At 42.3% G+C, this 27709-nt stretch overlaps 1 protein-coding gene across 2 annotated transcripts in view; it reads right to left on the bottom strand.

Moving 5' to 3' along the window:
* Positions 1 to 482: 482 nt before the first annotated feature.
* Positions 483 to 27709, bottom strand: part of LOC148037930 (beta-glucosidase 4-like) — a 54267-nt gene continuing 27040 nt past the window's right edge. The window contains exons 7-13 of one of the 2 annotated variants that reach the window (XM_087676950.1): positions 16336 to 16492; positions 13041 to 13156; positions 11888 to 12108; positions 2808 to 2839; positions 2573 to 2675; positions 1047 to 1155; positions 483 to 929 (exon numbers count right to left, since the gene is read on the bottom strand). In XM_087676950.1, the coding sequence (XP_087533076.1) occupies positions 749 to 929; positions 1047 to 1155; positions 2573 to 2675; positions 2808 to 2839; positions 11888 to 12108; positions 13041 to 13156; positions 16336 to 16492 (919 nt within the window). In that variant the 3' untranslated portion in view covers positions 483 to 748. Of the gene's footprint in view, positions 930 to 1046; positions 1156 to 2572; positions 2676 to 2807; positions 2840 to 11887; positions 12109 to 13040; positions 13157 to 16242; positions 16493 to 27709 lie in introns of both variants that reach the window. The other variant, XM_087676949.1, reaches the window with a different exon arrangement.

A 27709-nucleotide genomic window follows, 5' to 3' on the forward strand; every position in this document is an offset into this window, starting at 1 on the left:
GATGCAAGCACTTTGCCTCATGTTTCTGGTTTTCATAGCTAAATATCCATATTAGTTACGTTTAAAAGCTATAAACTCTTGAGAGTGACCTTTTTCTTTTGGGAGTGGCTCTCATGGTGCCTCCTTGTCACAACCTAAAGGGAGTTTTAGATGGTACTTAGATAGGGGCCTTTGGCTTCAGGCAGGGCAGGCCAACTCGACACAAGCTTTCCAACGAAGGTAACGTGGCTTGGCTCCAAAGACCCAAAGCTCTTTAATGGGCAAAGCTCTCTTGATTTTGTCAATATTACTTGAGGGCATTGGCGAGCTTGACACGTCACGTCAGCCCCAACTGGTCTTTATCGATGACCATGCGTTGCAATGTATCGGTTGATTGTTGTAAAAGCTCTTATTTCTTCACTATCAAATGAAGGGCTTCGAAAACACGACGTACCTTCGACTACAAAACCAGCTTACAAACCGCATCATCAAACTACAGGATGAAGTGAAGCGAAAGGTAATTTCAATTTTCATAGAGAGAGCCAACGGCAGCTCACGATGCATCACTGCAGTGCACACACTTGGGAAAATATATACGACCTGTTTGTCGAATTCACTGGGGCCCTCCAACCAAGATTTTCAATCAATACAGGGCCTTTAGGACCCCCCCATCTCTGCCACTGTTTCCCCTGTTACCGGTTAAAACCAACCCTACCAGAAGAAAAATGTCGCTAGGCATATTCAGTGTTCGTAGGGGCTCTGCCCTCCATCACTTGCTCTCCTTCGCCTTGAGAAATTTAGAAAACCAGACTGCTGATGCCTTTGAATGCCGCTTGAGGTCGTTGGCGTAATCTACATATATAAGTCCAAACCTTTTGGAATAGCCCATGTTCCATTCAAAATTGTCTAAGAAAGACCATGCAAAGTAGGCACGAACATCTGCCCCTTCCCTGAGGCACCAGAGACAAGAAACGTCATGTGACAATGTGGTGTGCCATTCCTTTTTATCATTCTCAACAGTACTTTAAAACAAATTCTGAAGTAACTGTGAAGCCAAGACCATTCACCTTATTGCACTTGCAACAGCTGATAAATAGTCTTGATAGTATTGAATTCTTAATGGGTCATTTAGCTGCTCCTCCAAACTTGCGTCTCGTAAGTCCTCCTGATCCATTCCTACAAGCCATATGATTTGAACATCGGTTTAATCTTGTAAAACAACAGGTAAACGTAACATGACCTGATGATCATGCATTGGATCGAATCTGCTGACATGGAGAAGGTGATGAAATTGATGGACAAGATGCCAAATAACCGAAACATAAGCCCTAAAGACTGGAAAAGGGAAAGGGAGAGAAAAAAGAAGCAGCAGAAAAGCTTATACCAGCATTTCTGGGGGATATTCAAAAACAAATGATTTGCATGCCACACATGAAGACTTGCGAGGGGCGATTGGAAATAATTTGGTCAAGTACTGACTGACTATACTTAGCAAGAGAACAGATTTATTGTGCCACAGAAATTAACTTTGTACCAGCAGGTCTGTCATACCTTGTGTGTGTTTGAAGGCCTAAACCAGCAGGTCTGTCATACCTTGTGTGTGTTTGAAGGCCATATATTAATCTCATTCTTGGAGTTCACGGACCTCTTACTAATGAGATCAAATGAAAGGTAAATCGACCTTTTAGAGGACAGAAATGGTGAACCCAGCTCTTCGGCAGAGGGAGATCACAAGGAGGCGATGAATTTCATTATGTTGATCAGATTGATGATTCCTTGAGGCTATGTTTCTATACAAGATAGAAGGTAGTAAGTGAACTCCTTTGAAAGTGGCATATCCTGAAGTAACTGCCCTTGATAAATGCAGTTAGTTAATGGACCTGATGATAAATCATCTGATCCCTACATTACTCTATTAAACGCACACTGCTTTTGAATAAGCAAACCAGTCTGTCAAAATACTAAATCCAGTATGCAGATTGGATACAAGTTTGAGGCAAGGGTGAAGGACTTAGCACAGGAATTAATGCAGTCTATTCCTTTGTATGAAAGTACAACCACAACGTATCAAAGCAGAGAGCACACTGCAAAAAAAATGTTCAAAGCATGAGAGAAGTGTAGGCATATCTTCTTCTGTATTAGCTGAAAGAGGGTGAAAGTATAAGCTGCTGACGCAATCAGCTACTCATGTATGTGTGGCATATGAAGGAACGAGACAGCACTCTCTCTGTGTCTACTTTCTTGCTACATGTGGGGCTTAGCCATTTGGTAACCTGCTCTCCAGTGCCCCTTCCCAGTCTTGAAGACTGAACGACACATCAGATCTTCTGTTGTCTCTCTGCTTATGATGTCATTAGGGTTAGCCTTTTCAAAATCACAATAGACCTCTTGGCTTAGCTCAGTTTTGAAATAATAATCACAATTAGATGAACATTAGACACCAGATTCATTAAAGTTGAAAAACTCTCGTTGAGGAAAACTTCAAAGGCTTGTTCCAAATTATGATCATGTGAAGTGCACAGAGATTCCCAGCTAAGCAAAGTCACTCAATTCGAAATGACTAACTGCCATGTGCCGCAGACCAAGATCTTACCATTCTCTGTCACCAAGATGGGAGGCTTGTTGTACCGTTTTGTAATCCACAATATCTCCTTCTTGAGGCCCCATGGTACAATGTATAGCCATTCAGATGCAGCCTGCATGATTATAATTGCCAATGAATCATTTGAAACATAGGTCATTCTCCTCGTGGTGTTTTGAAAATACAAACTTGTTATCTAACAAAACAATGCCAGAAATAAAAGAGGCATGAATGTTGAATGGTTTACCCTTTTTCCAATTGGTTGCCCACCCACCTCATCTGTTGGCAGAAACAAGCAACAACTTATCAAACGAGAAACGGTCATGTTGGCTTATAGCAGCCTTACTTTGTACCAGATGTTTGCATGGCAGACAGCTATGGTTGGGAGTCAAAAGCCCAAAGTGACCTATGAGACCCAAAACATTACATACATGTCTCTGAATGACACCTTCACATTATGGAAATAAAAAGCAAAATGAAAGCAATGCTCATCACAGGGTACAACAAAAAGTCTTTCATTTTTTTTCTTTTGTCTTTTTTTTGGAGGGGGGGGATGATGGGGAGCTGGTGGTGGTGACTGGGTGGGTGTGGGGGGATGCTACTTTGATATCAAATGGGTCATCCAATTCTCTCGCTCATCAGGTGTTATAACATAGCGAATAATGTACCGGAGTTTAGCACTATTTTAGGAGGCTGGAGAGAGATTATACCCATTGGCAAAGGGGTTGATGCTCTGCTCCTTGTCTCTCTTTTTTAATCAAATGAGTCAAGTTGATCCTAGTGGGATGAGGCCAGACAGTTCTCCTACAAGGTAGACTTGGAACCTTCTTGACTAGCTGAGTCCACACGTTCCTTGGGATTTGGATAGTGCAACTTAGGAAAAGGAATCAAGCGACTATGTTGAATCCGCAAGAAGTGGAGGACCCCCATGTTCTTCTAGAACATATATACACTCCTATATTGAGAGATTGTTTCATAGTTTGGAGTAAAGAATTGTTCAGTACATCTTATGGGAAAAAGGACTACTTTAGAGTCTTAGAGTAAAAAGATATCTTATGAAAGAGTTCATGACTAAAGGAACCTTCACAAGGATAGTAGGTTAAAGCCATCCAATCAATGGTCGTTTCAAACAGATTAAAGAACCACCCTAGAGAGACATGGATAGGATGGAAAAGCTGAAGTGTTAGTGTGTTTTATCATGGCCACGTAAAAGAGATGCCTCTTATAAGAACTGATTGAACCTTGATGTTAACACTTTCTTAGAAGCAATACTGCACCCCATCATGCACTTGTTAAAATATAGAATTATTCTTGAGACCCTCCCAAGGACTGAAGAGGGTCAATGACTAGTGAGCATTCCCTTCTTGCAAGTAATATTGTATTGTATGTGGAATTGCAACTTGCCCAAGAAACTAGGTTATAATGTTGTTCTCTAATAATGAGTCTTAAACATTTAAAGACGACGAACACCTTGTTTAGTTCATAAGGCATCCTTAGTAATGTTCTCTCTAGAGAAGATACCTTACTCAAGAACACATCTAAAGTATGTAAGAGCTCTTGGGCCCCTTCAAAAGGGATTAGAAATAAAGGTAACAACCAAAAGTGTATGCCTCATTGCAGACTAAAATATTGCTATACTAGAAGCTTGTATTCAATAGACTAAGGAATCAAGAATATTACTATGAAGTGCCAATTAAGGTCCATGGCACTAGCAGGGTTGTCCAATATGAAAGGTACGATATAGTATGGTATAATAAAATGCGTTACTAATTGGTACCTTGAGATTTTGTAAGGTATGGTATGATATTAGTACAAAAAAAGAAAACTTGGTTATTTTGGACTACATATTTAGAGCTAAAACAACGTCGCTTGAGCAAATAGGATGACTACACGAGGGTAACAAGGCAAAACCTCATGAGCAATGCACTACAAGTAGAAAGATGGAAGTGTTTATATCATACATCATACACCATATGGAAAAGCAAAGTGTAGGGTGGATGGATACATTCTTTTTGTGTGTGTGTGTGTGTGGAGAGAGAGAGAGAGAGAGAGAGGCTTGGCTGTTTTTTTTGGGGGGGCCTTTTTGTAACACCTATACAAAATGACTGTGCGAAATGTAGGGGTTGAACCGAAGACCTTTTGGTCACCACCCTACTCAACTTAACCAACTAAACTACACTTGTTTGGTTCCCCCTCCCCAATTGAACCCGCGTCAATGGATTACACTAGGGTAACCACTTGATTGTGCGCACGTGCACGCACACACACACACACAAAAGTGGCTTACACTAGGGTAACCACTTGATTGTGCGTGCGTGCGTGCACACACACACACACACACACAGGCTTGAAACTATGATAATAAACGTAAGGCTTGGAAGTTGGAAGATATTGTATGTTCCAATCTTCATGGGCAAAAATAACTTGTTTTTTGGAACGAATTGCTACGGATACGTACAGTATGGTACAAACCATATAGAACAAACTAGTCCATATGTAGTACAAATGCAACTATGGGCAGTAGTCACACTACAAGTCAGTTATAAGAACCCATAGAAACCCAAGGATCCCTACAAATGAAAGAGGGTCTTAAATCTACATACCCAAAACCTAGGTCCTAAACATAAAAAGAAACTTAGGATTTGGTGTGCTGCTTGGGAAGGGGGTTCGAGCAACTACCAAACATCACCTCTAGCCTAGCTAGGGTATGTACATCTCATGTGGCATAGAAGTTGGCTCTTATGGTAGATAACACTTGTGGTGGATTCTAATATGGAATCTTGGTCATAGTTGAGGGCCTTGTGGGGTAAAACTGCCCACTACACTAAATCTCGAAAGCTAAATCTAAAACCTCGGATAGGCTCTCACCTCAAGGGTATGAGAGTCCAATGAGACTTATGGCTTGAGATGTGGAATAGATGATATCGTAAGCCCATTGTGAGGTGGATAAATGGACTTGAGAAAGGCCATCTTCATCACTACGGGCTAGATTGGACAGAAGTCTAATAGAGCATACGATTAAGTGGAACCTTCAACATTAAGAATCTAAGAAGAAGCACGATAAGGAGATGGAGGGTATTAACAGGATAATTACCATGGCAAGAGTTGTTGGAACCTCCATAGACTCTCTGTCCACTTCTTACTCAAGGAGAAGTTAGACAACTACATGGCAACCCAAAGCAGTGTAAACTTAGGCGACCAATTTGTTAAGCAGGCCTGGGACTAGTCTAAGTAACAAAGAACAATATAAGATTGTGATTATTGCCAAGAAACTTGAGAAATATAGGGTTGGAAATGATCCTTACTTGAAAGACCCGTTCGTGGTAAAAATTTCACTAATGGCATCCAAATTCTTGAGCTAGACTCTTAGATTGTTGGAGGCGATCTCTATTGCATGGAGACCCTAGAGGATCAGCAAGGTGGAGGCACAAACTTCCACGGTATTGTAGATAATAAGCAAGAGGCCTAGTGGGCATTCCTTTTTGCAATAGGTACCTGAGATATCTGGAGAGATCCAGCCTTTTGCAAGCATGATGCATCTTGGACTTCTCATTGAGTTACAAGCAATTGGAGTGCATTCTTTTGGACGGGTTGGACGAATTCTATGTGGGTGATTGGGGTAGCTCCCATGGGGCGTAGATTGTGTAGTTGGCAAGGTCCATACCACTGGATCGTGTCTCCGTTTGTCTATCTTTGGATGCACCTACTTCAGCCCTTGACCCACACTCATGCTGGATCCAGAACTTAACTTATAAGCGAGAGGAGTGCACAAATAGATCAAGCAGCTTTGAGCTAGAGATTAGGTGTAGGATGGAAGAATTGTGTAGGAGGTGGCATAAACCCTATGAAAGTTGAGCAGGATTTGTTAGGAGGCGGCTCTCGTGAGGGAGTAGTGTTGAGAGGAGGAGAGAGCTCTACAATGAGATTTGGCAAGCATTAAGAGGCCGGTATGTGAAGCCTCAAAGATCACATCTTTCCATGCCAAGGAGTTGTAGGCAAGAGTAGCTGTCACTAGGTGGTGATACTTTTTGCAGTTGCTTTCCTTATTTACTTATATAAATATTTTATTTTTCTTTTCTTTAGTTGCCGTTGCTTTTTACCCCTAGCCGAGATCTTTGCATGGCCAGAAGAGGCTGCCATTGGGACAAATTGGACTAATGGTTTGTCTAATCCTTAGGACCAGTTCCATATTGAATGGGCACTGAAGAATAGAATGCCAGTGATTTGGGACTGTGTGCTTAGCCACTGGAGATGGTGCAGGACAATGAGCTTGGCCAAGATAGAAGATGCACATGTGAGAATGCTCACGGAATAAAAGTCACTGTGACTGAGCCACATTACACTTTTGATGTGATCGCAATGATAAAAGTTGCACAGAACAACTTGAGGAATGCAGGGGTCACCATCCCTAAAATTTAGGGAGTTACTATTTTTGAACCCCAGAATCTATTCGCGTCATTATCTTCGTTTTTGCATGAGGATTAATTCTCTAGTCTGTGCTGAGGTCAAATTTTGCACCGATCATGGAGAATTTTAGACCGGAAGGTTTAAACGGGAAAATTGTTACATGAATGCCATGTGGCACAAATTCCCAAAAGAGAAAGAGAGAGCATTAAAAAAAAAGTAATAGGCATAAGGGGCAGGTCTGAGAATGAAGTTTTGAGGAGCTGAGGGTAGATTGTTGCAATTTCATCAGCTATGGAGAGTACTTCTTCGACTCTGACTCATGTACGGAGGTAGAGCTTGCTCTCTCTAATAAACTCTCTCTCTATTCTCGAAGGAAATGCTTTGCATGATGGGCTGATTCCATCTAAGGTACAGTTCTGTGTTTTCTTTGCACTTTTGCCGAGGCAAGAGCCTCACTGTCCAGGTTCAAGAGCAGCTGTTGGCTTCTCCAATGTACGAACTAAAGGAAGTAATGACCATGCCACACAGGAACAGGGTTTTTCAGCTCTGATTTAGTGTTGTTCATGGGACTGTTTTACTGCTGGAATGATGCTAGAGTAAAAGGGATGTTGTTCTAGACATGCTGGACAGTAAGAACAGTGAATTCAGAGTTCTGAAGACTGCAATTCTGCACATGCATCACTGAGTTTAGGGTTACAGAAAATGCTTTCCTAAAAGGGATGTTGTTCTGGACATGCTGGACAGTAAGAACAGTGAATTCAGAGATTTGCAGACTGCAATTCTGCACATGAATCATTGAGTTTTGGTCACAGAAAATGCTTTCCTAAAAGGGATGTTGTTCTGGACATACTGGACAGTAAGAACAGTGAATTCAGAGATCTGCAGACTACAATACTGCACATGAATCATTGAGTTATGGTTACAAAAAATGCTTTCCCAAAAAGGATGTTGATCTGGTCATGCTGCACTGTCCTTATGCAGCTGGGATTTACTTAGAAAAGATGAAAACCATCTGTTCACAAGTTACGTATTTTGGAACATTTCATTTTTGTAACTTTCCATCTTTTAATTGATAAAGAAATACTGAGAGAGGTGCCGGTCTTCGCGGCCAATTTGGTGTTGAGCGAGGGAGTGAGATCTTTGTTTTTGTGTGTGTGTGAAAAGACCAGGTGTTAATTGAAGGAACTATCACTTTAAGTGAGTCGTAGACCGGTTTCAGCAGCACTAGTGAGTCTAGAGGATCGAAGGATAGAACTTTGTTTCTGCATCTTATTTGCATGTTGGATGTGGAAAGGGGAGACAATGTTCCAAGAGTTTTTCCAAGCACACTGGCCTTTCCAAACTAGATCTATGTAAGGGGCTCACCACTAATTTTTTTAGACAACACTTTCAATATTAGACAGTCTTAGCTCGTGTACTCTGCTATAGGGAGTAGGTATGGGACTCCATCCTATCTTTGGTGACGAAGGAGATCAGGATTTCACTCCTTACACCCTTCATGGAGTAGGAGATATTTTGTGTCCTCCAATCACAAGACACGCAAAATCCCCCAAGTGAGAATGGGCTCTCTGAGACATTTTTTCCCACCTACTTGAAGGAGGTGAAGGATCCCTTATTGTGGTCTGTGGTGCTCGATCACCTTATTGAGCCTATAAGGAATGGCCAAAGATGATCACTGAAAGATTTCACCCTTTTCTTCTCCACATCATTTATGATACTTCTACATGTTTTGTCTAGGATCGAAGCATCTTGGACAACATTTTTACCTTATTTGAGGCTAAAGAGTGGGGCCAACATAGTGGGCAAAGGATTGTACTACTCTTTTGGACTTTGATATGGCCTATGACGGGGTGGATTGGCACTTCATGGAGGGTACCATGGCCCATTTAGGCTTTCCTCGATAGAGGACTAGTGAGGCTTCAGCACTTTATAGGTCAGTCCGCAACAGAGTGATCATAGGTGGGAGACAAGGCACAGAGTTTTGTTTGGAGCGATCAATCAGATAGGGATGCGCTTTAGCTCTCTACCTCTTTCTGCTCATTGTGCAGGTGATGTCCTATTTCCTCCTTACGAGACTCGAGAGTCAGTGTCGTGAAGGGCCTCAAGCTGCTGATGCAGACAGAAGTGGAGCTACTGGATTTAGAAAACCTAGATGACATTGCCTTTCATGTTGAGGATGATGACCTGATGTTGGAGAGAGGGAGATTGCCACTAGAGGTATTATACACAACAATAGGGGTGAAAATCAACTAGAAGTTGGCTGGTTTTCTTACAGTCCAGGCTCTTGCATCGAGTGAGGAGGTCAGTTGGGCTTCAAATGGATGTACAAGGGATAGACAATCAGATACTGGGCTTGCTAGGTAGGTCTAAACATCACAGCAGCCCAGTAGTTCCTACCACTGTTAGATTCCATCTAGTGAAAACTGATCTACTGGAGCACGGCTTGCCTTTTCTTAGCAGGCTAATTGCTAGTGGTCAACCAGGTCTTGTTGCCGACAGCTTGGTATATAGCTTCTTGTTGGCACCCGGAAGGGCCTATCTCTGGTACTGTGGATCAATAATACCTAAACCTCCCTCTGAATGGTGTCAAATGATGGTCCACCGAGTCATCTTAGAGTAGGAGTCCCTAGATCCATTTGACTCCAGACCAGAGGAAGTTCTATACTAGGCAATGCAACTGGCCACACATGAAGAAGGGAAATGCAAGATGGCGATTTGTGGGATCACACATGGTGGTCAGAATTAGGAAGCTCCTTTCTAGGAGGGCTTCCAGGAATGTTATTAGCCATGCTTTGAAGGAGAGTAGAGACCCATCTCTAAGGTGGATTTTCACACCAGACTCGGATTATTGATCTAGAGTACCAGAGCTAGAACTAGGCCCTTTGAGGCAGGCTAGTGATTCCTAGGTTCACACAAGGTGGTCAAACTTGGAACCTCCTTCCCTAGGAGGGCTTCCCGGAGTGTTGGCCATGCCTCAACAGAGAGTGACTGCCATCAACAGCCAGGTGCCCTATTTCCAGCTGTTGCCTAGCTTTTTGGAGATCCAAATCTGCTGCATTTCCAGCGAAACTGCTGAAGTCAACAAGCAGCCCTGCTCCATGACCTGCCAACACTTGCATTTTTGCAGATTCCTGCTGTCACCCAATTGCTGGTCATCAGTTTCTACCTGGTTGACTGTTTCCTCACCCATCTCCAGAACCTGACAGCCTGTTACCAGCTGCTGCCAGATTTTCCAGCCACGTGGACATCTGCCTTTGCAGGTCCGATCAGTTGCCCAGCTGTTGTAGCACAACAGGAACAGGATCTTCTGTTTTCGTTCCTAGCACATTTTCTTTTTTAGTTCCACATGTTAGTTATCCACATATGAATGTCACTCGGCACCCTGGTGCACCATTATCAAGAATGCCATCCATACATACTGTATCTTACACACAACCACAAGCGAGTCCACCTGTTTATCCTCAGATGGTTGTGTTGGTAAACTTGGACATGCACCTATGACCACTTCAATGCAGGGATTTCCATCCTTTGCCTATGGTGTGCCACCACACAGTCCATTAACCACTCAAATGCAAGGATATCCATCATCAGCATATGGTGCACCATCACACACTCCATGTGCCACTCCAATACACGGATTTCTATCCTTTGCCTACAATGTGCCTATCCATCCTCCTTGGGTACTCATATGGATACCATGCCTATGCCTAGTCAGCAGCACCTACGGATCCACTATGCATACATCCTGCTTGTATTGTGGACGCTTTGGGGTCAATCCCCAAGTGTACTCCAGTCCCCCACCCTGCCCAGCGTACTCCTCATTCAGCACTAACACCCAGTTGCTAGATGATAGGAGATTGATGCAATAATTCCCCAGGATTGGCTAGCCTCTCCCCAACAAGAGCTCATGAGTGGGCAGCCCATAGGAGATTGATGCAATAATTCCCCAGGATTGGCTAGCCTCTCCCCAACAAGAGCCCATGGGTAGGCAGCCCATTTTCACCTATGGGTATCCTAGTGCAGGTTGTGGGTAGAGTCAGAAATGCCTTCCCTAATACCTTCTTCAACAGGTAGGAGGGTGGCCGGTTAGCACTGGAGAGATGGCAATAGGGTCTTGCCTTCTCTGACATCCCTTGGAGGAGGATTAGAGTCATAGGACTCCAAGGGAAGTAATGGCATCTCGATCCACACATTGCATGGTCAGGTAGCCTCTTCCCAATGAGAGCCCATGGGTGGGCAGCCTGTTTTCACCTACAGGTATCCTAGTGCAGGTTGCAGGTAGAGTCAAAGGCACCTTCTCCATTACCTTCTTCAACAGGTAGGAGGGCGGCCAGTTAGTAATGGACAGAGGGCAGCAGGGTCTTGCCTTCCCTGACATCCCTTGGAGGAGGATTAGAGTTAGAAATGCAAAAAGGGACATGACCTGTTGTGTATTTGATGATGTTAACAAAACACCCTCTTTTTGGCACAAAGTTAGCTTAAAGCCCATACAAGACTTAAATATTTGTGTGATTAACATGATAAGTTTAGCTCGGGAACTGACGGTGACCTAGAATGCAATTAGTGACTGGAAGGCCTACAGAGTAAGAACCCTGGCACTTAACAAAAGAATAATAAAACATGAAACATTCATTCTTACGCAACTTTCTGCACTTTGAGTCCTCATCTTCTTTCTACTTTCCCCCATCTAAGCTATTTAAGCAATAGCTTTAAATTACATGAGACTATACATGCTAAAAGACAGAAAAGTGCATGCCAACATGCAGGGAAACACCTAAGCTATTTGAACATAGCTTTCAATCACATGAGACTATACATGCTAACAGACAGAAAAGTGCATGCCAACATGCAGGGAAACAACACACCACAGTCAAATGCACGCACTTAGAAATGCAGTGGTAACAGACAGGTTTCACTTACGGATTCGTAATACTCGTTGGTCATCTAAATAATCACATTGATCCTGATTTTTTGGTTCAGTAATGGATGTGATATATCTTGTTGAATAATGGTTGATGCCAACAAAATCCAGGGATCCCTTTACTAATGCAGCTTCTTGAGGAGTAAACTCAGGAAGTCGTTTGCCAACTTCATTCCTCATCACAGTAGGATAATCACCAAAAAACAAAGGGTCCAAGAACCTGGAAGAGGATAAACTGTCAATATGGATGCCAAGCTTGACACACATCATCATCTTTAACGGACTTTGTTTTCTGTGATACTAATGTAAACATAATTAGTTTCATCTTGAATCATGCATTCCTTTATAGTTGGAAAGCCAATAAGATACACCACAGAGTTATGTCGACCAAGACCACACTTTCCCTCTTAACCGTCTCAACCATCCTTACAAGCAGAACTTACCCACTTTGTGAATGAGGAGCTCCCATGTAAACTAGCTTACCATTTTTTTCATAATAGCATTAAACACCATGATAAGCACCTCCAAAGCTCAATGTACTTATGTGTGATGTGGTTTTTTTCTCCCAGGACCTGTGTGATGCATTAACAACCTACAGAGACTTATAAGAAACTCCAATGGAGGCTAGTGCAATTAACGATGCTGCTTGTCATGCACAATATGAGGTGGAATATCTTTGCTCCAGTCTTCACTCTTATGAAGCGTGTTAACATAGGCTACACTCAATGAAGAGAAAGATCCTCCTGATAATTTTGAAAAACCAAACTGATTTCCTTTAAAATGATTGTAGCACTTCGTCTTTTGGCAGACGGTTTCTTAAGGATCATAGACACATCCTTACTGACAACATGCCTTTAGGGTCAGTTATTATCATACCCCCAAATGATACCTCTAATTTTTGCCATACACTTGAGATGAGGGTATACCTAAGTTGGTGGATTCTCAGCATAAGAGGAAAAATAGCCTAAGGAAAAAATGAGAAAACATGACAATAGGTAACACAGCCCAGAAACATTATCTTATAAGACACTAAACAAATCTCTGTAGTAAGTCAGATGATCCTGCTTTATCACACTGGCTAGCTAACACTTAAAGGTAGAATAGACAGCATATGCTTTAAACACCCTAGCGTGGTTCAACACACTGGCTTACCATCCAAGTTGAAACTCCAGCCGCCTTTGAGATGCATCTTTGTCAGCCAATGAGTCTGTTAATGGCTCAGCCCATTCACAATCAACTGTAATACCTATTGATCCACCTTGTACTTCCTGCAGTAAAAGTCCATGGCAATTCAGTATTGTAAAACAGTTGCTGTATCTGAATCTGATATAGATAGTCTCCATTTCTTCAGTACAAATCAAAATAGCATAGGCAGCACAATACATCATCAGTATTTCACTGCATTGGACACCAAGCACTAAATTGGTTTAGCTAAAGTGCATGTAAATAGAAGCTCCATGCTAATATCAAGATCTCAAAGATAGCTTTGTACAGGTAGATCTCATAGGATCCCTTACAGAAAAGGGCATGGAAATAACAGATAATTAGCTGCTTTCAGTAACTAGGCTGAATGATGACATCCCAAGCTACCTTAGCCCTAGCTATGCTCCCATCTTCACTTGAGTAGATAAGTCCCTGATGAGGTGCTTCAGCTAGCCAATAAATGGCCCAAAGAAGGCCCAATAGGAAGTGATATACCATATGGTTGCTAGAAGAACCCAATGAGCAACCAACAAAAATGGAAGCAATAAACACAGGGCATGAAACACAACACAATCAACATTGAAAAAGAAAAAAGAATGAACTTTTGGAGAAGCCAAGAACATGCAATGAAATCCACAAGGAAAGCACAGGAATAAGCACAATACCAATAGGGTAGCCAACACTCAATGACCAACCACATTGCCTCTAGTCTCCCTCTCTCCAAGGATACTAGGTGCTGCAATGATGATGTTACAGGTGGAGGAGGAATGAAGTGCAATATACAGCTACAGTGGACCCTAGATCCAAGAGGATTAGGCCCCCCAATGTGAATCACCATGGTCCAAATGTGGTGCTGATTAAAGCCCATGAAATGCATATAAATATAGTGCCTAATACCCATGATATGTAGAAAACTACCACCTTCTCTTGGATCATAGGTGATCTGTATAATGAAATACACAAATGATATATGGCTCAGAAATTAGCAACCTTAGAAGATCCCCCAAATGTCCACCATGTTCTATAACATAGTAGGCACCAAGAAACCCTCAACATCGTAGTACATACAATTAAGACAATAGATAGAACAATGGGTACCCAAGCTTTGGATAATCAAGCCCATGCTAAAGTGCCTTGGAGAAGACATTCATGTCAATGTTGATCATACTCAAGCCTCCATCACAAAGAGTAGAAATATAAGAATCCTCTTTGCTTGTCATGAACAACCCTATAGAAGCATATCATAAACATACATTCCCTGCCTTCAACCATCTTGCCAAAGCGGTCCCCAATGTGAGAACCAAGTAAAAGCAAAGCCGGCTGATTATTGTATCTTCCATCATGGACTAAAGACACACTGACTTTAGGGTTTGAAAAGTGCCAGATATATCTATGCATTTAGAAACCCACACTTAGGGAACCACCACACTAAAGATATGAGTGAGTCAGGGATGCCCCACTACCACCATCCTTTCATAGTCCCTTTCTAGCTCATGAACTCATGAAGAGTGACGACATCACCAGAGCTAGAAGATGGATTCCGTGGTCACAACAACATAGTCACCCTTGCCCTTTGCCTCCTTTGTCTTCCGCAAAGCTGCTAGCTTCTCGCAGTCCTTCTGGAGATACCCTTTCTTGCCACAAAAGTAGCATTTTCCCTCCTCCTTGTCACCCCTCCCTCCAGCCATAAGCGCTATCGTATAGCTATCTCCAATTTGAGAAAGCAGTCTCCCTTGCAACTTGAGAGTCTATTCCAGCAACCACGAGATCACACGTGGAAAATTGACTCAATATTGGAGCTTGTCCTCCTGGTTAGTACATTAGGGTGCCATTAGGGGGAGAACTCAAGAAAAAAATGAGAAAGATAGAGAGAAAAACCTGGGGCAACTAGGTGGTCAAAAATCCTAAAAGCCTAAACAAAAGCACGAGTTCAACAATTCCAAAGGTCATAGTTCAATTGCACACAACAAAACCACAATGTACAAATGAGACTAGGATCAACATTGCACAAACTCATTGCACAAACCTGAGTGTTAGCCTGGAATCAAATATGGAAGACCTCTTAACCACAGAAAGCAATGTCTGAGTGTGAGAAGTGTAAAATGCAGGGTATAATCAAGGTTGGAGCAGTCAAAGTCAACAAAAACAGCAAAACAAACAAATGTCAGCATGCAAAAGCAATTAAGAAGTCAAAACATCAGTCCCATCAGCATGACATCAGTAATTCGGTCAAAACGGCAGCCAGAAAGACAAATCATCAGTCCAGAACAAGCCAAAACAGCTAGTGAACACCAGCAGCAGCAGAAAACCAGGGTTGGCAGATAGTTTGAGAAGGGAAGGCAAGTGGATGCTGTCGCTGCCTCAAAACAGGCCAACCATACAAGAGAAAATGCTGCCTGGCAGTAGACAATAGTAGATGGGATGAAAATGCAATGATCAACAGTCACGCAAAAGTAACACACAGAAGTTAATCACCTGCAGCAGCCAAAATGTAGGAAACGGAAAGCACCAGGATCTGGCAAGCTAGACATCTGATACCATGTAAGAATGCACCATGGAAGCATTAGCAATAAAGACAATGCACAAAACACAACACAACAAACAGTGAACAAGAAAGAAGAATGAACTGAAAGAACTCATGAACAGGAAATAAAATCCATAAGGAAAGCACGAGAATGAATACAATACCAATAGGTAACCAGCGTTATACATGGCCAGCCATAGTGCCTCCAATCTCACTCTCTCCAATATATATATATATATATATATATATATATATATATATATATATATATATATATATATATATATATATATAATGCATATAAATACAGTGCCTAACACCCATGATATGCATAAAACTAACACACTCTCCTTTGCATATTGTGCAAAGCATGTAGCATCTAATCCGACTGAAATAAGTGGAACACCTCAATAATCTGGAACAAAACTGTCAAACAGCCACCACAGTTTTCAAAATCTGGAAAGGAAAGCTAGCGGACAGCACATATACACACACAAATCTATGTACGCACACTTCTCATGACCATGCAATCAAAGAGATCAAAGACTTTTTAAGTGCTGCAAGGTTTCCCCTATTTTTTGCTGAATATAAGCTTTTATACAATGATAAATAACAAATAACTGGTACCTTGTACTTCTTATTATAAATATCCACAGCTGCAGCATGAGCCAACAGAGCATTATGTGCAACCAAGTAAGGATCTATGTGTGAATTTCCAACCGGTGATAACAATCTATCTGAAGATCTTCCAGGTGCATGGACACCTGCACCATGACCATTGTAAGCAAACTGCAGAGGCTCATTTAATGTTATCCAGCACTTGACCCGATCTCCAAATGCTCTGAAGCAAGTTTCAGCATAGCTTGCAAAGAGTTCACTGAAAACACAGCAAGAAGATTCATTCACTCTCTCTTTTTTTCGTAATTCTCTCTCTCTCTCTCTCTCTCTCTCTCTCTCTCTCTCTCTCTCTCGTGCAATGGGTAAGTATATTCGTAATCACATGAAAAGTATAAGAGTCAAGGGTAAACTCTTTTTTTTTTCGTAATAAGGGTAATGTGTGTGTGTGTGTGTGTGTGTGTGTGTGTGTGTGTGTGTTAGGTAGACCCATGAGAGATATCTTGGGATGAGAGTGCCTCTTGAGCAGTTCCACATTGTATCTGGCTTAGACATCATTTTGTACTCATCAGCTATGTATTGTTTATTATTTATTTTCCATTTAGTTAGTCATAGCATTAGATGACAGCTATTTTGGGACTTAGAAAATCCCCAAACTTTTCAGATGTAACATTTTGGTCTCATAGGCTTTGGCCTTTTGTAGACGTTAATATAATTCTCTGTTTTTTCATAATGGGTTGTTTATATTAACTACGAAAAAAGTAATAGGAAAACAAGTTTACAAAGTAGCTCTAGACCATGATATATAAATAGTTACAATGGATTCAACAAACAAAAAAGGACGAGTAGTGTGCAAGAGGCACCCTGGGACTAAACAACAGACAGGATCAAGAGTCTGGATGAGATTTGGCTGCATGGGTCTGAGCCTTCGCTGCCAATGTCTCAAGTATCATTTTCAATGAAGTCTCCTAACATTGCAAAAGGATTGGACAGCGGAGGATCAGCCTCTGAGTAGGAAGGCCCATCCATAGGGTGGGAGGTAGAACCTAGGTACTTGTGATCCCACCGAGTAATCACTTGACCATCAATATCAAAGGCTAGTAGGGCTGGTGATCACGTGCAGGCTGTTGCCATTGTGACTCCTTGGGAGGTTGTGGGTCCTTGGGAGTAGTAGGAAGTGGTCTGCACATCTCAATGACGTGAATAAGGGCAGAGATGGTCTAATGATGAAGAAGCGCCAGCAGCTGCTGTAGGCATGAAAGTCTCCATGGCTTTTCCTTTAGTGTGGTGAGCTTCCGTCCATCCCTATGTCCCTAGATCTAAGGGAGGAGCTGGTGGTTGTGGTTTTAAGTGACTGGGCTTGATAATTTGTTGCTCAACAAGACAAGGGGGTGCCTTTAGCTCTTTATCCATAGGTTGGTCCACTGAGGTAGTCTTTCTATCTTGACACTACAAAGAAGTGACCCAGTTGACGGCAGAAGAAACAGTATCCAGCAAGAGTACCCCACTTGAGTCGAAACCAAAGAGGTCATATACCATTGCAATTGAGGCACAACCAGTTGGGCGTCTTCCTAGCTGTATTCCAAAGCATGCACATTTTGTTTCTGTTAGCTTCCTTCAGACTAGGGGGCACCAACACATGGCTGATAGTAGCCATGGCATCCTTGAGGAGGGCCGAATAAACAGCCGGGCATCAGTCTACTTCCACCCATATTGAACATGCCTGCTTGAGTAGATATTGAAAGTCTGCCATCAAACACCGGGAAACAATATGCACCAACTGTTTATCAAAGAAGAGGGGCTACTGATGGAGAAGAAAGTCCCGAGCCAAGGGAGAGGGAAGCACTACCTCATAGAAGCCGTGTGGACCAGCGAAAATCTCCTCCATGGCATCAATCTAAAGAAAAGATACCAACCACTAACGGATCCTGGTGAGGACAGGAAAGAAGAGAATAATACCTCGTTTCAAGAAAGGTAAAAAAGGAGCAAAGAACATCCTAAATATTCCCTTGTGTGTCCAAAATCTCTTCCTCCGCATTGACAGGAATATCTCTATGATTATGCTCAACATACTCCTCCAAAAGAGAGCAAACTCTAATAGTTGCTCCCAATTTGACTCTTGGGAATCTGGCAAAGGAGAGGCCACTTGTGCATAGGAGCGTGGCGGAGTATCACTCAGATTAGGGGCCTCAAATGCAACCGGAAAATGTTCATGCTTGTTGTGTTTGATAGAAGGCTGATCATCACAAGGTGACAAGGCCATCTCATCAATGTAGGGGATGTTAGAATTTGCCAATTCTATGGGTAGTGTCCAATGTTTAGTTAGTTGTTTGTACTGTTAACACAACTACATTAATAAGTTTTGTCACTACTTCTAGAGTTACGTTAACTCTAGTTGAGTTAGGGATAGGTCTAACTTACTTAAGACCTATTGTACTTTCATTCTATCATTCTAGCACTTGCATCTTTTGAGTGTGGAACTGCTGCCCACTCTTGCTAATTGTCTTGTGTGGTACTTTCATTCTATCATTCTAGCACTTCCATCTTTCGAGTGTGGAACTACTGCCCCCTCTTGCTAATTGTCTTGTGTTCTCCCTCTCTCTCTCTTCTTCCATTTTCAACATTCAGTATCAAAGTAGCTTCTACGCGAGGGTTCCGAACAGCCACCATCAACTGGTGCTACTCCGCCAAAGTCTTGCTGCAGCCAGCCAACGTTCAGCCTGAGGAAGAGAAGAAGTTGTTTTGGAGGAGGTGCTGCTGTTGTTTCAGCCTACACGCAATCCTATACACAATCTTCTTGCATGCAATTGTGCACACATAGCCTCTCTTAGCCTTGTTCGTAATATTCTCAGCCCTACCCGCTCAACCTTGCTCGCCATTTTCTCAGCCCTACACACCATTTTCAAAAGATCTAAGAAAAAACACAAAAACCCTAATTTTCCAAATTTGGGGGTTTTCGAAAATTTTTGCAATTTCTCATCTGTCTTGCTCATCTCATACCTAATTTCAAAGAAATTTTCAATTTCTCACAACTCCATGCCAAGAAATTTGGGGATTTTCGGCTGACTTTCCCAATTTCTAAAATTTCTCAAAATTTCTTCAAGGAAAGTTGGGGCTTTTTCCCGATTCAAGTTCCCGTGCATAAATCTCCACTCAAATTGCCAACATTGCACAATTTCTTCGACATTGGTGCAAGAAATTTGGGACATCTCAAAATTTTGGCTCCAGCACACATCACGAGATGGATTCTAGCTATTGTTAATTGTTGGCACACATCTCGAGGTGACATTTTTTTAAAAAATCAAATTGTAAGATAAAAATTTTCTCAATTTCGTTGAAATTTTAGGAAGCTTGGTGTCCTCACTTAGGGAGGACAAGCTTGATGGCTCCAACTACCCACTATGGAGCTTTATGGTCCGCAACCTTCTTGTTGCAAAGGACTTGTGGAACTATGTTACAGGTGACTTGCAGCGACCAGAAGGTCTCGTACCTCAAACACCTCAGTGTTACGCTTGAGGACAGGTTGATGCTACTACTACTATTGCTCCTCCCTTGCTTTGGAGGATGAGAGGAAATGGGATTCAAAGGATGCTCGGGCACTTTCTTTGATAGCATTGTCAATGAAAAGGGCTATCATTCTACACATTTAGTCTTGTTAGATGTTAACCTCAAATTGGAATGGTGGAAAAATAAAGGAAAAAGCACAAAAAGAACAGAAAGAGAGCAAAGGCGTAGAGGTGGCCTTGAAAACTAAACTGAGGCAAAAAGAGCAATTTTAAAGGAAAGGCGCCTCAAACACTCTAAAAACTCTTGTAAAAGAGCGCCAGGCTCCCTCCTGTGCGACTTGTAAAGGAATAGACAGGTATAGGCTTAGGGCATGAAGCAAGAAGAGGGAATTAGGAAAAGGGACATTGCCACAATGGCCGGTCGTGTAACAAGGGATGGGCGCCTATGGGGGTTTTAGGGTTTGTATATATGAACATGCATCTCACTCTTCTTCTTTGGGTGCTACAGTGAGAAGCTGGATTTGATGCAGACAGCAGTGACGAGAGAGAAAGACTAAAAACACAGCCTGCAGGAGAGAGAAATACTAAAAACGCAGGCAAGATAGCCTACAGGAGAGAGAAAGACTACAAACGCAAACTGCAGAACTGTGATGACGTAGCAAGCTGTACGGCAGCAGGTCTGCACAGAAACAGCAGTCGCCTGGCTGGAATCAGCTCCTAACTACGTGAAGAGGACTGGAAATCAGACGCCAACTGATGGAGACAGCAATGGACAGCTTCGGTTGAGATGTCCTCTGCGAACAAGGTGTGGGCAGCAAGCTAAAACACCTAAAATCTGCAAAAACGAGATTAAGGGCTGAATGGAGGGCAACATACGTATTTATTGAAAGTTTGGGCCCTCCCAAGTGGGTTTGTACTTATGGGACACAGAAACTCTCTAAGATCGCGTTTCTTTTAAATAAACAAGGTTTCTTCATTAATTAAGTATGTTTTGGGGCTGTTTAAGTAAAGCTAATGTATTTTTAGCTCAATAATACATGTACCACCTCATTATATCATGTACCCAAACAGCCCCCTCTCCCTTGACGCAAACCCACATAAGCCCACCCAAGTTTGCCCAAGTTGTCCCATCCCAAAGTAGCCAAGGCATTGGACAAAGGATATACAATGGCTACCCACTGGCCTACCAAGACTACAAAGGTGATGGGTATCTTACCAAGGAATCCAAGTAGTCATCCCAAAGAGAATAGGGCATTGGACAAAGGGTGTGTGTCGACTGCCCAGTGGTCTACCAAGTCCTGCAAAGGCGGATGGAACCACAATGAACTTTATTTTGGTTTTGTTGTTCTTCTTCTTTAAATAAAATATAAGTGTTTGGAGAGATGGCTTGTAGTCGATTAAGTAATTATACCATATGGGAATGAGAAGAGATGGTTAGGTCCAGCCAATCACAAAATAAACAAGCTACCCATCTACTCAAGGGTGTCAATGACGAGGAAAGGATGAGGAAGCAATGGTGGTGTGGTGTACAAACCGCTAGTGAAAACAGCTTAGGTGGTGCTCTACACAATGAGTATGCTACATGCTAAAGGAGGAGATACAACAGGGAAAGAAAGGCCGATATCGAAGACAAATGCTGAAACCTGTTGCCGAATGTTGGGTTTCACTCATGCCTATGCTCGCAGAGTGTCAATGATCCACAGTAGGACACCCCGGCACTTTTTACTCTCTGTACGAGAGGGTTTTTTTTCCCCCAGACACATTATTCTCCATTTATGCATTTATGTTGCATAGTTCGGTCACTTACCGCACTTTACACACTCGGGTGTGAACACACCTTAAGGCACTTACACAACCCTAAGGTCTAAGGGTTGTACTTTGTACTTTTCACTTACACTTGAGAATTGCATCCCGTATCGAGCTGTGTCTACACTCTCACTCTCACTCTCACTCTCACTCTTTCTATTGTCTACTTTGTCTCCACCTGAGAGCTACCATCACATTCTAACATTTGGTATCAAAGCTCAACACAGTCCAGCTCAGCCTCTCGTAGCTCCCAGCCATTTTCAGCCAGCAGGCTAGACACCCTACTAACTAGTGGCCAAGCAGCTACCACCACCAGCACTGCCACCTCATCCAGCAGCGCCTGGTCCAACCTGCATCACTTGCCACAGGCCCGCCAGCGCCACCACCCCTAGTTTGTGTCCAGTGCTGCCAACGCCTGTGCTTGCCACCCTACAGGATCACTCGCCTACACCAACACCTATCCAACAGTTGCACCACCACCTTGTCAAGGAGCGCCACTCCATCCTGACCCGCTGACCACCTCCAACCACTGCCTGAGCCCCGCCAGGTCCTACAGTTGCTGCGCAGCTCCACCAAGCTGCCACCACCAATCTGGTCAGTTCCGCGGCCTTTGCCTGGCTCGATTTCGACTCACCTTTCGGAGGTAACATGTAAATTTTATTATTTTATTCGGAGATTAGAGGTACAACAAGGAGCCTTTTGCCAAGAAGGTACATTTCTGCTCCTAGAAGTACTTTTGGGCACACATTGCAGAAATTTCTTGGAATTCGGGTCGAAAAATTTAGGGCTTTTGCATGTATGGCAAACATTGGCACATGTACTGAAGATTCAATCTGAAATTGACTGAAATTGTGCATTTTGGACAGCTAAATTTTGGGGCTTTTGCATTTTTTGTGCTGCTCAGCACTGTTTGTACATTGGACAACGTGCTATTTGCTGAAATCTGTAGAAATTTCAGCACATTGGACAGTTGTGATCAAGTGTGACATAGTTTTGCTAATTACAGCTACAGATTTCCAGGTTATTCCAGCTTTGGTTCTTGCTCTTGTGTTTTTTGAAAATTTGACATTTATCATGGCCAATCAAGGACAAAGTGATGTATTCACCTATGTATCCAAAGAGGATAGATTGGACGGCAATAACTATTCTCTATGGTCCTTCGGGATGAAGAATGTGCTCATTGCTAAAAAACTTTGGGAGTGTTAGTGGTAAAGAAGTCTATCCTGGAGTTGTGGCTCTTACAACTCCTCCCCAAGGAGGACATGCTCAACAACCAACTCCAGCTTAGCCACTTCCCCAAAGAATAACTGCACAAAAGGCTTGGGACGCTCATGATGCCCAAGCATTGTCACTGATTGCATTGGCAGTTCAGCAATCCATAATCCCGCAACTACGGTTTGCTACTACTCACGTGTAGCATGGCTTGAGCAAATGTTTGCTGGAAAAAATGAGACGCATTTCTTTCTTGAAAAAGGAGCTTGAAAATGTGAAGACAGACGAAAGTGATGCCATGCAAGATCATCTTAACAAAATTCAAGACTTGTGTGAGCAGTTGATGAATGTAGATGAGTATTATTCTGATACACAGATGATCTCTACTACTATGAATTCCTTGCCACCTTCTTATTTGGCCTTTCACATGGCCTTGCATCTCACAATGACAATTTCTCCACAACCACTAACTTACCTTTCTTCAATTGGTTAGTTTGCTATTGGAAGAATAGCAAACAAGGAAGAACAGTGGTGTGGATGTTGTAGCCTCAAAACAGCCTTTTATGGTGAGACAAAAGGGCAAGGGCAATCAGTCTAGGAATGCTCCGCAGAGTTCTAGAAGTTCAAGCACTTCACAGAGCAACAAGAAGCAGGGGGCATGCAAGCCAAGAAGGGTAAGTGTCATTATTGTAAAAAGCCACATCACTACATCATAGAATGCAAGAGACGCATTGCCAAGGAGGAGTCTGGGATGTCTGTTTCTGATGCACCTTCTACTGCTACAAAGTCTGTGTCTTTTGTTGTTGATCGTGACTACTGTTTTTACACTTGCAGTTATGATTTTTCTTGGGCAGATAGAGCGGGCATGTAGCTCTACAGAGGATGCTAGCACTTGGTTCTTCGACAGTGGTACTTCTAAGCACATTACATCCTGCAGGGATTTATTTACCTCTATTATTACATCTCTTTTTGGCAAATTTGTGCAATGTGCCAAAACAATACATCTTTAACTTGTTAGAGGTGTTGGAGAGATTGTCTTGAAAGCCATTGATGGCTCTACTCTTCGTTTGCAATATGCATTATATGTGCCAAGGATAAAGAAGAATTTATTGTCCATTTCTTCTTTAGCAAAGTGTGGAATGCAAGTCACATTTGATGATGACAAATGCATGGTCAAGGATAAGAAATTCTTGACTTTGGTATTGACTGGCACATTATGTCATGGACTCTGTGAGTTAGATGCTCATTCGATTGATCAGTTAGTCTATTTGGCATCTACTATTACTCTTGCTATGTCATAGGCAGAGTTATGGTGTGCTCGCATGGGGCATGTTAACTATGGCAGTTTGATGTTTATGTGGCGTACTCAGATGTTAGATGGTTTACCTCTCTTGGAGAGACCTCCTCAGCATATTTGTGAGGAATGCATTTTTTCAAAAATACATCGGTTCTCTTTTTCTCATGATGTTGCTTTTAAGGCAACAGCCAGGTTGCAGATTGTGCATTCGGATGTATGTGGGCCTATGCAAACAAAGTCATTAGGTGGATGTTATTATTTCGTCACCTTCATTGATGATTTTACTCGCTTTTGTTGAGTCTATTCATTGGTAAAAAAGTCAAACGTGTATGATGCATTTTTTGCTTTTATTGCACTTGTAGAAAATCAATATGGCTATTGGATTAAGACTCTCCGTTCAGACCGAGAGGAGGAATACGTCTTTTTTGCTGAATAATTTTTTAAAGAAAAAAAGCATTGTGCATCAGTATACTACTGCATATACTCCACAGCAAAATGGGGTTGCAAAAAGGAAGAATCGGTCACTCATGGAGATGGCTAGATGTATACTGAAAGCTAAAAATCTACCACATGGTTTTTGGATAAAAGTAGTAAAGTGTGCTCGTCACGTTTTAAACAGGTGCCCTACCAAGGTATTCAAAAAATGTCACGCCTTTTGAGGCTTGGAACAACCGTAAACCTTCAGTTGGCCACTTTCGTACTTTTGGGCGTCTTGCATATGCTCCTATTCCCAAAGTGTTAAGAAAGAAGTTGGACAACAAGGCTGTCAAGTGCATATTTGTGGGGTACACCAGTGAGAGCAAAGGGTACAAATTGTATGATCTTGTTTTCAAGAAAGTCTTTGTCGGTAGAGATGTAATTTTTGATGAAAAATCAGAATTATCTCTTGCTGGTTTTGACACATATCAGGCTGCAAATGATGTGTTTAAAGGGCTGTTGCCTATTTCTTTTGGTGATACAGCTAGAGCCTCATTAAATGAACAAAATGTTCAGCCAGCTGCTCCATTAAACAATGCAGAAATTCAGCCTATGGCTGATCTAAATATTCAGCAAGATGCTGAATTTGAGGTTCATCAAGAGCTACATAATTAGGAGGCTAGACAAATGCCTAGGTGGTACTTGTAGACTTAAAAGATAGTCATTTGGATGCTCCTCTTACTGGTCGTACTAGAAGACAAGCACGTCTGCATGATCATGCTAACACAATGGAGTTTGTTATGGCAGCACACACACTTGATGATAATGAGCAGCCTGATTGTTAACAGATTGTGCATTGGATGGCAGCAATGCAAGCTGAATTTGATTCTATCATGAAAAATCAAACATGGGATTTAGTGACATTGCCTGTTGGAAAGAAAGCCATGATGCTAGAGGCATTGGATTGTCACAATCCAAATATATCGGTAAACTCCTTGAGAGATTTGGCTTTCAGGACTACAAGCCAGTTAGCCAGTTTGCACACCGATGGAAACTGGACTCAAGTTGTCTTTGCATTATGACAGTGATTTATTTGACATTCATACATATGCTCCAGCAGTTGGATGTCTCACCTATTCATGCAACACAAGGCCAGATATTCAATTTGCAATTTCAATCCTAAGTAGATATATGCATAGCCCGCACACGTCACATTGGCAAGTTGTGAAGCGTGTCTTTCATTATTTGCAGGGCACTAGGACTCTTGGTTTGCTTTATGCCAAGGGGAGGCTGCAGCAATTACATGCTTACAGTGATTCTGATTGGGTTGGTGATTTTGTTTCATGCCACTCTTCAAGTGGAAACTATTTCTTTCTTGGCTCATCTTGCATTTCGTGGCTTAGCAAGAAACAATCCATTGTTGCAATATCATCTTGTGAAGCTAAATACAAGGCAGCTTTCACTACTACAATTGAATGTGTATGGCTCAAACATTTGTTGGCTGATCTTGATGTATCTATCACAGAGCCTACTCCTTTGCTTACTGACAATCAAAGTGCCATTGCAATGGCACGGAACACAGTGTTTCATGCACGCACAAAACACATAGAGATCCATTTTCACTTTGTCAAAGAGAGGCTACATGCAGGGGATATCAGCCTTGTCTACTGCCCTACCAACAACAATGTGGCAAACAGCTTCACCAAAGGTCTTCCTTATGATAAATTTAAAGCATTTCGCAATGCTTTAAATTTGATCTCCTTTGGTGGATGATCCTTGTATGCATATCACTTTTCACTCTAGCAAATTTTGTTGGGTTTCACTCATGCCTACGCTCACAGAGGAGTGTCAGTTATCCGCACTAGGACACTAGGGCACCTTCTACTCTCCATGCGAGAGGTTTTTTTCCTCAGTCACATTATTCTCTATTTATGTGTTTATATCACACAATTCGGTCAATTACCGCACTTTAAATACTCTCAAGTGTGAACACAACTCAAGGCACTTACACAATCCTAAGGTCTAAGGGTTGTACTTTGTACTTTTCACTTACACTTGGGAATTGCATCGTGTGTTGAGCTATGTCTACACTCACTCTCACTCTTTCTACTGTCTACTCTAGCTCCAATTGAGAGCTGCCATCACATTCTAACACCGAAGGAGGAACCATGATGTGAGGAAGTATCAATTGGAAGATCAAGATAGAAGTCACTGCCATGATAACATCAAGAGAGATGTTGCACAATCCGCCACAAGAGGGGAAGCTTCCATGTTGTTAGAAGAGCAAAACTCCTTGGATAATAAAACCATGAATGGAACGGCGAGCATCCCAAGTCTTCAACCCAAGTAGGACAAATACAAACCTGCAAGTTAGTCCTACACTGAAAACAAAACCCTGCAAAAGAGATGGAAGATTTGCAAGCACAGAGGTTGATAGTGAGATGCACCAAAAAACAAAACAAAACTGAAATGAAAAGTTAACTAAATAAACAATGCAATGATCCAAATGTGTATGCATGTGTAAATAAATGCAGCAAAAGACATAAGGAGGAAAATCTAAGGACAAAATCCTATGGACCCGACTCAATAGCCTAAAGACCTAAGAGTGCGAAGATGGAGATAAGCTAAGAATGTGGCCACCATCGCACATGCCAACTAGCAGGGTTCTGCCAATGAAACGCTTGATGAGGTGGTGAGGCAGTCCTAGATGGAGGTGAATGTGAAGTGGATGTGTAAAGTGTAGTGGAATCAATACTTGCAGACCAAATAGACAACCTCTTAGGAGTATTCAAAGAGACTATCTGTCGGGGTTATCCACGTGTCATATATCCAATTGCTTGGGCTGAAGGAGCAGATGAGGCAACAACGAGAGGCATAGCTCCATTGGACTAGCCAGCCGAAGCAGAGACACAGCGGTCTGCTATGGTTTTGTAGATGGAAGACCCTGGCCTTGGTATGACACTCCTCATCCACATGGCCCGATCTCTAGCAGTGTGTGCAAAACCTATTTTTCTCAAGGAGTTGTTGCCAGATGAGTTTTGATTCTTTGGTTTTGTCTGAAGAAGGGGAATCGCCCTTGGTTTGGCTTGCCTTCGTATCTTGCGAGTTCTTGCTACTTTTGGTTTTCCCTCCCGAAGAAGAGACAACCAACCTCCTCTGCTGCTGTAAGGGTGTGTGGAGGCTTTCTTGTAGACTTGATCATGCAACCTTGCGTAGTGCAAGAATTGGCACTCAAACTCGT

Source organism: Lygodium microphyllum, chromosome 4 (genome assembly GCF_053477565.2).
Source record: "Lygodium microphyllum isolate KBCC chromosome 4, Lygodium_microphyllum_v1.1.10, whole genome shotgun sequence".
Classification (NCBI taxonomy): Eukaryota; Viridiplantae; Streptophyta; class Polypodiopsida; order Schizaeales; family Lygodiaceae; genus Lygodium; species Lygodium microphyllum.